This window comes from Phyllostomus hastatus, unplaced genomic scaffold (genome assembly GCF_019186645.2).
Source record: "Phyllostomus hastatus isolate PE091 unplaced genomic scaffold, TTU_PhHast_1.1 phas_scaffold_385, whole genome shotgun sequence".
Classification (NCBI taxonomy): domain Eukaryota; kingdom Metazoa; phylum Chordata; class Mammalia; order Chiroptera; family Phyllostomidae; genus Phyllostomus; species Phyllostomus hastatus.
In genome coordinates, this window is record NW_025334026.1 from 363,511 (window position 1) to 376,483 (window position 12,973).

The 12,973-nt window shown below is 43.2% G+C and overlaps 1 protein-coding gene across 10 annotated transcripts in view; it reads left to right on the forward strand.

Annotated features, from left to right (window-relative positions):
* The window catches only part of CLEC16A (C-type lectin domain containing 16A), a 220,453-nt gene that overhangs the window by 72,807 nt on the left and 134,673 nt on the right, over positions 1 to 12,973 (forward strand). For all 10 annotated transcript variants that reach the window (XM_045819437.1, XM_045819441.1, XM_045819432.1 and 7 more), the window contains 2 exons: positions 3,166 to 3,295; positions 7,063 to 7,163. In XM_045819437.1, the coding sequence (XP_045675393.1) occupies positions 3,166 to 3,295; positions 7,063 to 7,163 (231 nt within the window). The remainder of the gene's footprint in view (positions 1 to 3,165; positions 3,296 to 7,062; positions 7,164 to 12,973) is intronic.

The window sequence follows — 12,973 nt, forward strand, 5'->3', positions numbered from 1 at the left end:
GAAAATAATTATAAGTACCATGTGTTAACTGATTACAGATGGAACTGGAGAGCATTATGTAAGTGAAATAAGCCCAGCAGTAAAAGACAAATACCAGTTGATCTCACCTATAAGTGGGACCTAACCAACAAAACAAACAAGCAAGGAAAATATAACCAGAGACACTGAAATTAAGAACAAACTGACAGTAACCAGAGGGGAAGGTGTAACAGGTGGGGGGGGGGAGGTCATCAAGGAACATGTATAAAGGACCCATGGAGAAACCAGAGTGGGGTAGGATAAGGGTGGGAAGCGGGGGGTCGGGGGATAGTGGTAGGGGGGAAATGGAGACAACTATACTTGAAGAACAATAAAAGATGAGAATAAGTAAAAATAAAAAAAGAGGTACTGCCTAGTGGATCATCTGTATCCACTGAGATATTTGCATCTCACTGTGGAAAAGCCTGGGGTAGCTGGGGGTACCTTAAGGAGGTCAGTGGAGGTACAGACGCAGGGACCGGAAAAGATTGATGGTTCCCAGACAGCAGTCTGCACCACCTCCTGCTCGTTGACAAATCCATGTGCTACTTGAACTACTGTTTACTCAGTGGCTCTCTGCGAATCCACTCACATTTTTTCCCTTAAATTTAGCCTTATCCTAAGCAGTAACATTCTCAAAAGAACAGGTTTTCTGTGCAGTTAGAATTTTCTTCTAATGCACATGAAAATAAATACAAAACTATGCAAAGAAAATGTTTGTCTACAAATCACTTAAAAATCATGTCAGCCCCCACCTGTGTAGGAGGGGGCAGCCCTGTGAGAGACTTCAATCAATGGCATATGACTCCAGAACACAGTGCAGGGATAGAAGGGGCTGGTGAGAGCAAGGGCCCCCGTCCCCTGCCGAGGTCAAGGCCCATGTGGACATGTGGGAGGTGCATTCCTCCACCCCACAGGTTAGTTGCAAGTGCAGTCATGCTTAGCAGCTTCCCAGTAGGGTGGTAGGGATGTGTGTGATGCCCCCCATGAGAACACTGTGCACAAATTAGATGCAGGCTGGGTGGGGTTGTGGATCACTCCAATATGCGTTGCTGCTGTCAGAACCTCCCGCATTGGGCTACACCAATCATCCATTTGTCCATTCCAGAGATATTTATTGAGCACTCGCTGTGTGCCAGGCCCTGGGCTAGACTCTGGAGTTCTAGCAGCAAACAAGACAGCTAAGGCAACCACTCTTATGAGGCCCACATTCTACTAGGGAAAGGCAAGCAGGCAACAAGCAAACCAATAAATAGAAAATATAAAATCCAGGTAGTTATAAGTGCTACAAAGTGAACTCAAGGGGGGAGGAGGGGACAAATCTATTCAGAATAATTTCAAATAATTTATGTAGTTACTCCCCCATCAAGGAGATAGAACATAACTCCCCCTTCCTTAAGTGTGGGCTGTGCTTAGTGACTTGCTTCCAAAGAGTATGAAATGAAAGGAGGGAAAACTTCCTTTCCAGTGGAGAAACCCGAGCAACATAACACTTGGCCAAGTGGTACAGATTGACGTCGGCAGTCATGAGTCACGTTGGTACCCTGTACCCTTGATATGATGCGATGAGAAGGGCACTTCCCCTCTGTGGTCTTCCTCCCAGAAACCTATAACCCCAATCTAATTATCAGAAAAACATCAGACAAACCCAGATTGAGGGACATTCTGCAGATTACCTGACCAGTTCTTCTCAAACGATAAGGTTATCAAAAGCAAGGAAAATCTGAGAAACTGTCACAGCCAAGGGGAACCTAAGGAGACATGATAATTAGATGTGATACAGTTTCCTAGATGGGATCCTAGAACAGAAATGGGTATTAGGGGGAAACTAAGGAAATCTGAATGAAGTATGCAGTTTAATTAATAATTTGAAGAGGTGAAGGAAACACAGGTGAAGGTGGTCTTCAAGATGTCTCTGAGGTGGTGACATCTGAGCCTTGAGTGATGGGATTGAGTCATGTCTGGGTAGGGAGGACCTGGGGTGAGAGATTCCAGGAAAAGGGGGCAGCTGTATAAAGACCCTGGGGCAGAAACAAACTTGGGCTGGTCAATGAAGAGTGAGGAAAGCTCAGCACAGCTGGAGTGGTGCTGGGTGGAGAAGGCAAGGGGTTGAGGTCAGAGGTGGATGAGAGCCAGGCTGTGCAGGGCCTTGACACCATGGAGGCATTTGGACTTCATCCTGAGTGTGATGGGAAGTCAGTGGTGGAGTTTTGAAGAGAAGGGTGACATGAGCTAATTTCTGCTTAAAATCACTTGGGTCTGTGCAGAGATCAAACTAAGCAAGCAAGAAAGGAAGGAAGCAGTAGCCAAGTGGGGGCCCCCATGTGCATCCAGGGAAAGATGATGGCAGGGTCCTGTCAGAACCCAGAGATGCTCCCATCTTTCCACAAGCAGAAATGCAGGTTCACATTCTAATCATCTTGTTTACCCCCCACTTTTTCTCCCAAAGATGGAGGGAATGAACTGAACTCTGTGTTCTAAGTGTTTGGAGGTCTATATCCATGTGCAAAGGAACTCGGTAACAGGACACCTTGCGGTGCGACCACAGTCTGTTGCTAAGTCAGGATGTTTTCCTTGATTGGCTTGTACCTTTTTATGAACAATAAAATGCACACCATGCTGAAGTCAGTTGCTACAAGTTGCCATTCTTTAATCGGGAAAAATAAAACATGATTCCTAACCTCTCTGTGCCATCCAGAAGTTGTAAATAGAAAAGGAAAATAAAAGGCTCTAGTCACATCAAAGCTTTTTCTAAAGTATAAACGGTTTTCAGTGAATTTGGTTATGTTTTATGAACCACATATTTCTTCTCTGCTGTCTCAACTCCAGGAAGGAAGTGTGATATCAAAAAGTAAAATATATTTTTTAAAAAACCCTTGAAATAAAATAAATTTTGGCAGTTTGTGCTTTGTTGTCATAATCAGCGACTCATTTCTTGGTGATGCCGAGATGAAAGGAAGGAGAGTTTCTAGCCTTTGTCTTATTTTCCTCCCAGTATGTTGCTGGGGCTTCTGTCACGGCTGCTGAATATTTGCTTGATATGTTAGAAGCAGTTTACTGGAGCTTGGTCTCGAACACAAGTCTGTCTTATAAATCTAAGTTTGGGAAGCTGTCTGGGCTCATTCCAGTCTCTGTATTTGCTTTCAGAGATAGAGATGGTGATCATGGAGCGCAGCAAGCTCCCAGAGTTGGCGGCCAGCACCTCTGTGCAGGAGCAGAACACCACAGATGAGGAGAAGAGCGCTGCCACAGGCTTGGAGAGTGTGCAGTGGAGCAGGTAGGTACTGTGCTTGTGCCAGTGCTGGTGCTGCGGTGGGGCTGCCCACAAGCCAGCCTGGCAGGAGAGGGGTGCTGCTCAGTCTCTGGGATGAGGAGGTAGGCTCAACAGTGAGGATGGGTGTCTTGGCTGGGGTGCCCACTAAGGATAACTCAGGGCCTCTTTCCACCACCCAAATGGTCTCTTCTGCCTCTCAACCAAGCCATCCTGCCTCCTGCCTGTCTATCCTTTCACCCTTTGCAAAGAGAATGACTGAAACATGGCACCACTCCTCTCCCCGCCCCTGAGCACTGCAGTGCTCGTCCCTGTCCTAAAGGGTGTGGGCTGCCTTGCAGCCTTGTACTGCCCATTCCTGGAAGACTCTGTGGTTCCCAGGAAAGATCCCCTTGGGAGCAGCATTTGGATCTCCCTGTCTCATTTATTCTCTGCCACGCACATGGCCATCCACGAGGCTGCCCTTCTGACTCAGCTGGCATGATTTATTGCTGCTCTACACCTTTGACTTTGTGCCTGGCTGTTCATTTCAGTGAGGGCCTGACAAAGCTACATCCTCCTGGAACCTTGCTATAGCACCACCCCTTTGGGAATGGACTTGGGTAGAAGGCTGGTCCCAAAGTGTGCAGTCAACTGCTAGGAGCCTAAATGTAGGCTCCTTATCTGGTGGCCCCACTGCCCAGACCCCTGTAACAATCTGCTCTCCTACTGCAGTGTTAGTAAACACACAACAGCATGGATTCTCAGTCAGCCTCCAAGGAATTCACTTCCTGAACTCTGAGGGCAAGGTGGCCGACATTCACACAGGCCCCCATCCTACTTGAAGTAAAGAGTTGAAGCACACTGTTTTTTCCCTCCACATCGTATTTCTCTTTGATTGGCAGACGTTTCAGTTACCCAGCAGGATTAATTTTTATCAGAAGCATAAGGGAGCCACTTTTAGTTTTGGTTAAGTAGAACACACTGGAGTACAGTGAGGGCTGTTGGTTGTTGTAACTTACAGAGACCTTTTTGATTTTGCTTGTCAGCAAAAAGTGTAACTCCTAGAGCTCTGAAAATTAAGGAAATCGTTCTAAACACAGAAAGGGAGGGGGAAACAATCTTTAGGTGCTTGCCACAAGATTGGTTAGAATATGAATAATTGGAAAAACCACAAATGACTAGAAATGGGGGATTCTCAAGCAAATGAAGGTACATCTACTTAATAGATTATTGGCTACTGCTTTTCAGTGAATATTGTTCTGATGTGTTCAGTTTCTTAGGATCTAATAAATGGAAACAGAGCACTATTTTACATAGCATGGCAAAGCTATAGCTTTGCTAAACGAAGAAAATTACCCCTGTGCTGTCCAAAAGCAAAACAAAAACAAAAACAAAAAACGTGAACAGACCAAAATGTTATGTTTGAATGTTTGGGGTCAGACTTCTTTTTTTCCCTCTGAGTTTCAATGAAGAGAAGGGCTTTCTTAGAGTTGATTGAGATTGTTTATAATGGAAGTTGATCCTAGTAGCTTGAGTTGGGCCACATGCAGGCTTGTGGCCCCGGAAATTTTCGGGCCAGAGCCCTGGCTCTGTCCTAAGACCAAATGCCAAGGAGAGACCAGCCCAGGTGGGCAGTTGCCTTCTCCTTTGCAATGGTATTGAGTTGTAGGTTGTCAGAAATACCGCCAAGGACTTTTCTCCTCCCAGTTCCCGGCACTGAGCAGGGAGGAGGGTACTGGGGGTGGGGGGGGACAATTTGTTCCTGACATGAATTGGATCTTGACATTGGTCCACTTGTCTGAAGAAATAGCACAGTACAAAGCGTAACTGTTCTTGCATATGGGTTATATCTGCATTTGGGGTTAAATATAGGCCAAGAAACTAAAAACCATTCAAAACATGCTTTCTTTTCTTTAAAAAAAAATAAATAAAAAGCCTTAAAAATTATAGAACACACATTCAGAACATGTAAAAAACCTTGAAAAGTACAAAGAAGGAAAAGGTTTCCATGATGCCGGCACTCAAAGGCAGCTGTACTGACATTTTGGTTATTTCCTGGCAGTTTTTTTTCAATGTCAATTTAGTGGGAATTCTGCCTTTTTTTACCTCAATAACTTATACCATCTGTGTCTGTCATTTTTTTCTTCTTTTTTTCTGTCTAATCAAACCCCAAACTCTTTTTCACCTGATTGTATTCTTAGTAAACAAAATGCTAATGGCCTCATAGTACCTCATCTCATAACAGATGGTGCATCTACCCAACCCTCTCTTTGCTACTGGGTGTTTGGTTATTCGTATTATTCCCAAATGAAAATACAATCCAGAGTCTATGCAGCTGGTTTACAAGAAAACATGTTCTACTTTATCCCACCATTCATTTGAAAGTGTTATCACTGTGGGCTTACAAAAATCCAAATGCACACATTGCAAAACTATTCACACATCTGAAGGGTGATGCTTGATCTGGGGCTCAGGGGAAATAGCCCAAATGTAAATGTCCCCTTTAAGAGTCTTCCTTTAATTTTTGTGTGTCCTGTGTTTATTTGAAATGTATGACAAGTACATTTTTACTATTTCTTTTGCACTTTTCAATGTAATATTCTGAATCAGTGGATATTTATGGAGTTCAACATTCAAAAAAGTATAACAGGTTTTACTGTGCTTCTTCACCTCACTGTTTCACTCCCCCTAGACAGCTGTTGCTGACCATAGCTGTGCATCCTTCCAGGGGTCACGTGTGACTTTGGTCACTCATTAAGGTGTTCTGCTCTCTTGGCTTCAGCCTGGCATCCAGATACAGCCACAGACAGTCATGGGATCAGACCCTCTGGCCTGTGGGCCAGAACTGTGCATATTCTATTATCCTTGAAGAGTCTTTCCAGGCCAGGCCCTTCACCTGGAAGGACAACATTTGGGGTGTGTGGTTTGTGATATCTGCAGCCACTCTATAAATCTCACCCACAAAGCATCAGAGGTGAGAGACCTCTTAGATTCTCACCAGTCAGGGCAAGTCAGTCCAAGAAATTGCTGGGCCAGGACCTGCTGAAGTGAGATCATAGAGACATGTCCTTGAAATATTCACAATGGAAATCAAATAGCAGTTCCAGTACACTGGCACTTTCCACTGTGCACCTGGCCCTGTGTTAAGTGCTTAACACACAGGGCAGCTGAACTAATGCCTTTCAATTGTCGTTCACTTGAATCCTCTTAATAACCCTGTAAGGTTTTAATCCCCATCTTACAGGTAAGGAAACGGAGAGGTTTTAGGTAACTTACCCAAGGGTTTATAGCTAAGAAAAGGCAGAATCAGAATTTGAGCCCAGGCGGTCTGACTCCATGTTCCACATTCTGAAATTGTTCCTAAGTGGTGCCTTGTCTGGTATTGGTAGCCTCTCACATTGCCCTGTTTTCTTCATTTTCTTGTCACTCTTTGAAGTAACGATGTGATCTGTCTGTTCTCGGTCTCTGCCCATTGGCATGGGAGTTCCACAGAGCAGGGACTTTGTATTCTTTATTCCTCCCCAGTGTCTGGGACAGCTGATGAGCCACCGTGGAATGATTAAGTGGTCTGTTCCTCAGTCACTTTCCCCTTGAGATATCAGCTTCCCATGGGCAGAACTTGTTTCTCATTTGTGTTATGTCCTCAATGCCTGGTGCTGGATTGGGCACACAGTGGACTCCCTGCATGCTGGTGGCAGAGCTGTAAGAGGCAAAGACTAGCACAGGTGGGAGAGGAGAATTGTTCACCTGTGTCCACCACAAAGTTCATGAGTGTCCCTCCTCTTTTCCAGGCCCTTCCTGGACATGGTGTACCATGCCCTGGATAGCCCAGATGATGATTACCACGCGCTCTTCGTGCTCTGCCTCCTCTATGCCATGTCTCACAACAAAGGTAAGCCCGCTCACCTCCATGCCTTTTGGTATCCCTGCCCTCTGCGGTCTGGAGGGAGGAAGAAAAACAGCTTTTCTTGAAGAATCAATTTCCTTTCTGGTTTTGGTGGGCTCCCTTAAAACTTCTCTTCAACCTTCCTAGAATTTCTCAGGTGCTTTTCTATAGACTAAAGCTACAGGAATTGGTTATTTAGACAATGTGGGGGCGAAAAGATTCAAGTGTGACTGTTCAGCCCAGACACTGTATTCACACTGTGGGTTTCCTTTGACCCCTTGCTTTACAACTGCCTCAGTGTCCAACCTCTTTCCTAACATCAAGAACTAAAATCAGTCAAAGTGTAATCTTGGTTTTGCTATTTATAATACTAGATGTTTTCATTCTGGGTTCTGAGCTAAAATAGATTCTGGGTGGATTGTGTGGAAGTGTAGGTTTCCTTTCTGAAGAAAGGTGTGGTTCTCCAGCTTCCCCTGTTGAGGCTGAGCAGTCAGGATCAGATTCCCTCGGAGCTGACAGATTTCATTAGGATTCACTCATTCACTTCCTCCCTGGGAACAGCCTGGTGTGTACCCCACTGGCTTGACAAGAACAAGTTCTGTAGCCTCTATATCAGAACCTCTTCCAAGAAAGAATCAAGAATGTTCCTCTGGCCCCTGCCACTAAATGAGACTTTGCATCAAGGGATGTTTTAGTAGGTTTTTCATTAGCTTATTGGGAAATAAGTGGAGGTGGGTTTTACTAAGCTAAAGACATTTAAAAAGCACTCAATGTAATGCTTATCAACACATCATTTTGCATCCCTATAGAATTGCCTTTTTCTTTTTAATCATACATCTGTGTCATCATTTATTCTGCCATTCCCTAATTGAAAGGCAGTGAAACTATTTCTATGCTTTTCCTTTTATGGATAGGACTGACCAGTGATGCTGTTCTCCCTCCACTGTCTCATTCACTCCCATGGCTTCTGCAGTCCCCTTCAGCTCCTGGTGTGGTGCCTTGCACACAGGAGCCCTCAATCACTGGGAGTAAACAGACCTCCAAGAGACTAGACTCCTGCTGATTGCATGCCGGACACTCTACCTAGGTGTTTCAGCAATACCTTGAAACAGTCTGCCTATACTATGCTCATCCTCATAAATACACCTTGAGCTCATCATACTTACTGTCATTTCTGGTTCAGTTGAAATTACAAAATAAGGTTAAAACTGCCATGACCTTTAGCTCATCCCCCCTTGGATTCCAGCATTAAGTCATCAAGTTTTGTCAATGCTCTCTCTTCAACCTCTCTGATCAGCAGAATTTAACTCAGTGTGACTCAGTGCCTGGCTCTAAGCTAGGTAGGTGCTTGAAGGAAGAACCAAAGGAATAAGAGCAAGAAAGATCTGGGCACTTCATTTCAGTGGCTGTTATTGTAGCTTCCCCAGGGAGTCAAATGTATTTTATAATCTATCCTCCATAGCACCGTGAGGTACTCCTGCATAAGACTGTGTTGACCATGTTCTTCATCTGTTCAGAAACCTTTAGTGCCTTCTCTCTCTTAAACTTCACCCTCCTGTGCCTGTCATTTACAGTATGCAGACTGCACCCAGCATTACAATTTGACCTGATTCCCCTGACTTCATTTCACAGACCTCTGGCTCTGGCCCAGGGGTTAACATTTTTACGTTGTGATAGAACTCTTTCATAGAGATAAACTTGCTGTCGTGATGCTCACTGAACTCTTGAATTTTTTTGGTAGCAGGCAACAGAATCCACTTCTCATTAACCAAACTAAAAGAGGAAGTCTCTAGGAAGGCCCCGGGGACAGCTCATAGGGTCCAAGAAGTTGCTGAAAAGCAGAGGGAAGGGCAGGAAGTGACCAGCTCTGACAACTTCCCTCAAGATAGATCCTGATTTGGCCCATGCAAATTCCAGGCTGGGAGTTTGCCTCCATTCGGGTTTCAAATGCTTGGGGAAGGTTCTGATTGTTCCAGCTTGGTGATATATCTAACTCTGGGAATAGTCAGGTATGGCTAGGGGGTCAGGGTTACATAGCACAGACTTGGCCCCATGGGTTCAGCCCTGTGTCTGGACTGTTCCCAGGTAAAGGAGCTCTTTGAAAGCCTGGCAGGCACCCCAGCCAGTGGCAACATGCCTACCTGCTTCTGGTTAGTCAACTACCTTCTTGTTTTTATTTGTGTTTTTCCCTACCATTTCCTCTATCCTATCACCCCCACCAAGTAAAATTTTGCTTGCCTATCAAGAGTCCTCTCAGAAGTCACCTTCTCCAAGTTTTCTCTGATTTCTTTAGGTGATAATCACTCTGGGTTAGTACCACCTAATGTGGCAGGCAGATTTTATACATTACTGGATTTGATTTCCTAAAATTTAGCTAAGGATTTTGCACCTGTGTTGATGAGTGATATTGGTATGTGGTCTTCTTGTAACTCTCTTGTTTACTATCAGTGCATACTCATTTTATGGGATGAATTGGTCAGTATTCCCCCCTCTTGAATTTTCTGCATGAGTTTTTGTAGAATTGGTATTATTTCTTCCTTGCCTGTTTGGTAGAATTCACCAGTGAAGCCATCTGGGCCTAGAGTTTTCTTTGAGGGAAGGTAATTAAGTACTAAATTTCTTTAGTAGGTATAGGGCTGTTGAAGCTTATCTGTTTCTTCTTGAGTGAACTTTCATAGCTTGTGTCTTTCAAGGAATTTTCATTTCATCTAAACTGTCAAGTTTATTATCATAGACTTGTTCATTATATTCTTTATTATCCTCTTAATATCTGTAAGACATGTAGTGATAGCCCCTTTCTAATACATGGTATTAATAATTTAGGTCTGTATTTCTTTTTCCTAATCAGTTTGGTGAGAGATTGATCAATTTTATATTAATGTTACTGATATTTTTAAAGAACTTCCTTTTGTTTTATTGATTTTTCTGTGTTGTTTTCTGTTTTATATTGCATTAAGTTCTGTTCTTACCTTTATTTCTTACTTTTAGCCATTTACTTCAGATTTAATTTCTTCTTTTTCTTGTTTTTAAGATGGAAACTTTAATCATTGATTTTTTGAGCTAATTTATTTTATTTTACTTTTAAAATTAACATAGAGCAAAATTAACTTTTTGTGGGTACTGTGCTATGAGTTTCAGTACATGTACGGATTTGTGTGAGTACCACCATAATTAGGATCCTTACGGTTTCATCATCAACCAGAAAATTCCCTCGAGCTATTCCTTCTCAGTCAAACCCTCCCCATACCAGTCATTGATTTTTAAACTTTCCTCTATTATAACATAAGAGTTTAATGCTCTAAATTTCTCTCCAAGTACTGCTTTAGCTGCGTGTAACAAATTTGATAAATGTGGTTTTATTTTTATTTAGTTTAAAATATTTTGTAATTTTCCTCTGTCCTATCATCTGTACAATTTCTATTTTTCTTTTTTTATGTTGTTTTTAAGTATATTTTATTGATTATGCTATTACAGTTGACCCATTTTTTCCCTCCCCTTTGTACCTCTCCACCCTGCACCCCTTCTCACACCAGCATTCCCCACCCCACTTAGTTCATGTCCATTATAACATATAAGTTCTTTGGCTTCTTCAGTTCCTATACTGTTTTTAACCTCCTCTTGTCTGTTTTGTACCTACCATTTCTGCTTCTTATTCCCTGTACCTTTTCCCCCATTCTCCTCCTTCTCCCTCCCCATATGATCTCCATTTCTGTGATTCTGTTCCTGTTCTAGTTGTTTGCTTAGTTTGTTTTTGTTTTAGGGTCAGTTGTTGATAGTTGTGAGTTTGTTGTCATTTTACTGTTCATAGTTTTGATCTTCTTTTTCTTAAATAAATTCCTTTAACATTTCATATAAGGGCTTGGTGATGATGAACTCCTTTAACTTGACCTTATCTGGGAAGCACTTTATCTGCCCTTCCATTCTAAATGATAGCTTTGCTGGATAGAGTAATCTTGGGTAGAAGTCCCTTGCCTTTCATGACTTGGAATACTTCTTTCCAGCCCCTTCTTGCCTGCAAGGTTTCTTTTGAGAAATCAACTGATAGTCTTATAGGAACTCCTTTGTAGGTAACTGTCTCCTTTTCTCTTGCTGCTTTTAAGATTCTTTCCTTATCTTTAATCTTGGGTTACTTAATTATGATGTGTCTTGGTGTATTCCTCCTTGGGTCCAACTTCTTTGGAACTCTTTGAGCTCTCTGTACTTTCATGTCTATTTCCTTCACCAGACTGGGGAGTTTTTCCTTAATTTCTTGCTCTTCCTCTTCTTCTTCTGGCACTCCTGTGACTCAGATGTTGGAACATAAACTTGTCCCAGAGGCTCCTAAGCCTCTCCTCATTTTTTTGAATTCTTGTTTCTTTATTTTGTTTCAGTTGAGTGTTTATTTCTTTCTTTGTTCCAAATCACTGATTTGAATCCCAGTTTCCTTCCCTTCACTGTTGTTTCCCTGTATATTTTTCTTTATTTCACTTTGTATATCCTTCACTACTTCCTCTGTTTTGTGACCATACTCAATCATTTCTGTGAGCATCCTGATTACCAGTGTTTTGAACTCTGCATCTGATAGGTTGGCTACCTCCTCATCGTTTAACTCTTTTCCCAGAGTTTTGATCTGTTCTTTCATTTGGGCCATATTTCTTTGTCTGGGTGTACCTGTTATGTTGTGAGGGGTGAAGGCTAGGTATTCACAAAGGTGGGGCAAACCACTTTGTTGCCTTGTGATGCAGTTTGTGGAGGAGGGTGTCCAATAGGAAGCAATGCCACTTGCTCAGCTCAAGGAGGCTTTCAGTCACTTCCTCTGCTACCCAGAAGCAAATTGGGGTCTTCTGGTGCTGATTCCCAGGTGAGGGTTTGTGAACATTCTACAACCTTATGGGTCTCTCAGACTCTCCTGTGATGCTGGGAGCCACCACCTCAACCCCCGCAGGTTTTTACAGCTAGAGGCATTGTGGCTTTATTTCCCTGCACTGGAACCGTGGATTGTGCAGTCTGTGTCGCTCCCCAGTTGTTCCTCCTGTCTTGAATGCATATGAATGTGGGAACCCCCCCGTCAGCCAGCCTCCACCTCACTCACCCTGTCCTCTAGCCACCACCTTGCTGTGTGTCCTCTCTGCCCCAGCTGCCCGTCTCCAACCCTCCTTCCTACCAGTGTCATTGAATGTTTCTTTAACTCCTTGGTTGTAAGACTTCCATGCAGTTCAATTTTCTGGCAGTTGTATTTTTTTGTTTTTAAATTGGTTTTTGTCCTTCCTTTCATTATGAAGAAGCAAAGCATATCTGCCTATGCCTCCATCTAGGCCACAAGTCTAGCTCTTTGTCTATTATTGATTTTTCTCCTGATTTAGTTTTGGGATGGATACATATGAGGTCTGTCCAGAAGGTATCTAACCATGCATTATGAAAAATAGAGACATTTAGTGAAGAAGATACAAGATACAAGAAATATTGTACATAGGACAATGATGCCTTCAAAGCAGGCACCTTGGGTCCTCACACAGTTCTCCCAACGCCATAAGCTGCCCCGACGTATTTTCCTGAGTTTCACTGGCAGTCTGAAATCTTTTCCCTTTCAAAGGTGATTTTAGTTTTGGGAAAAGCCAGAAGTGGCAGGATGCCAAATCTGGGCTGTAGTGGGGTTGAGCTAGCTGGGTGATTTGATGTTTCACCAAAACACTCTGCCCAAGACGTGGTACATGAGCAGGCACATTGTTGTGATGAAGCTGCCATTCACCAGTTGCCCACAACTATAGCCTTCTGAATTAGCTGAAGAGTTTCTGCAGAGGAATGTTCAAACTTAACACAAAATTTGATGCAGTTTT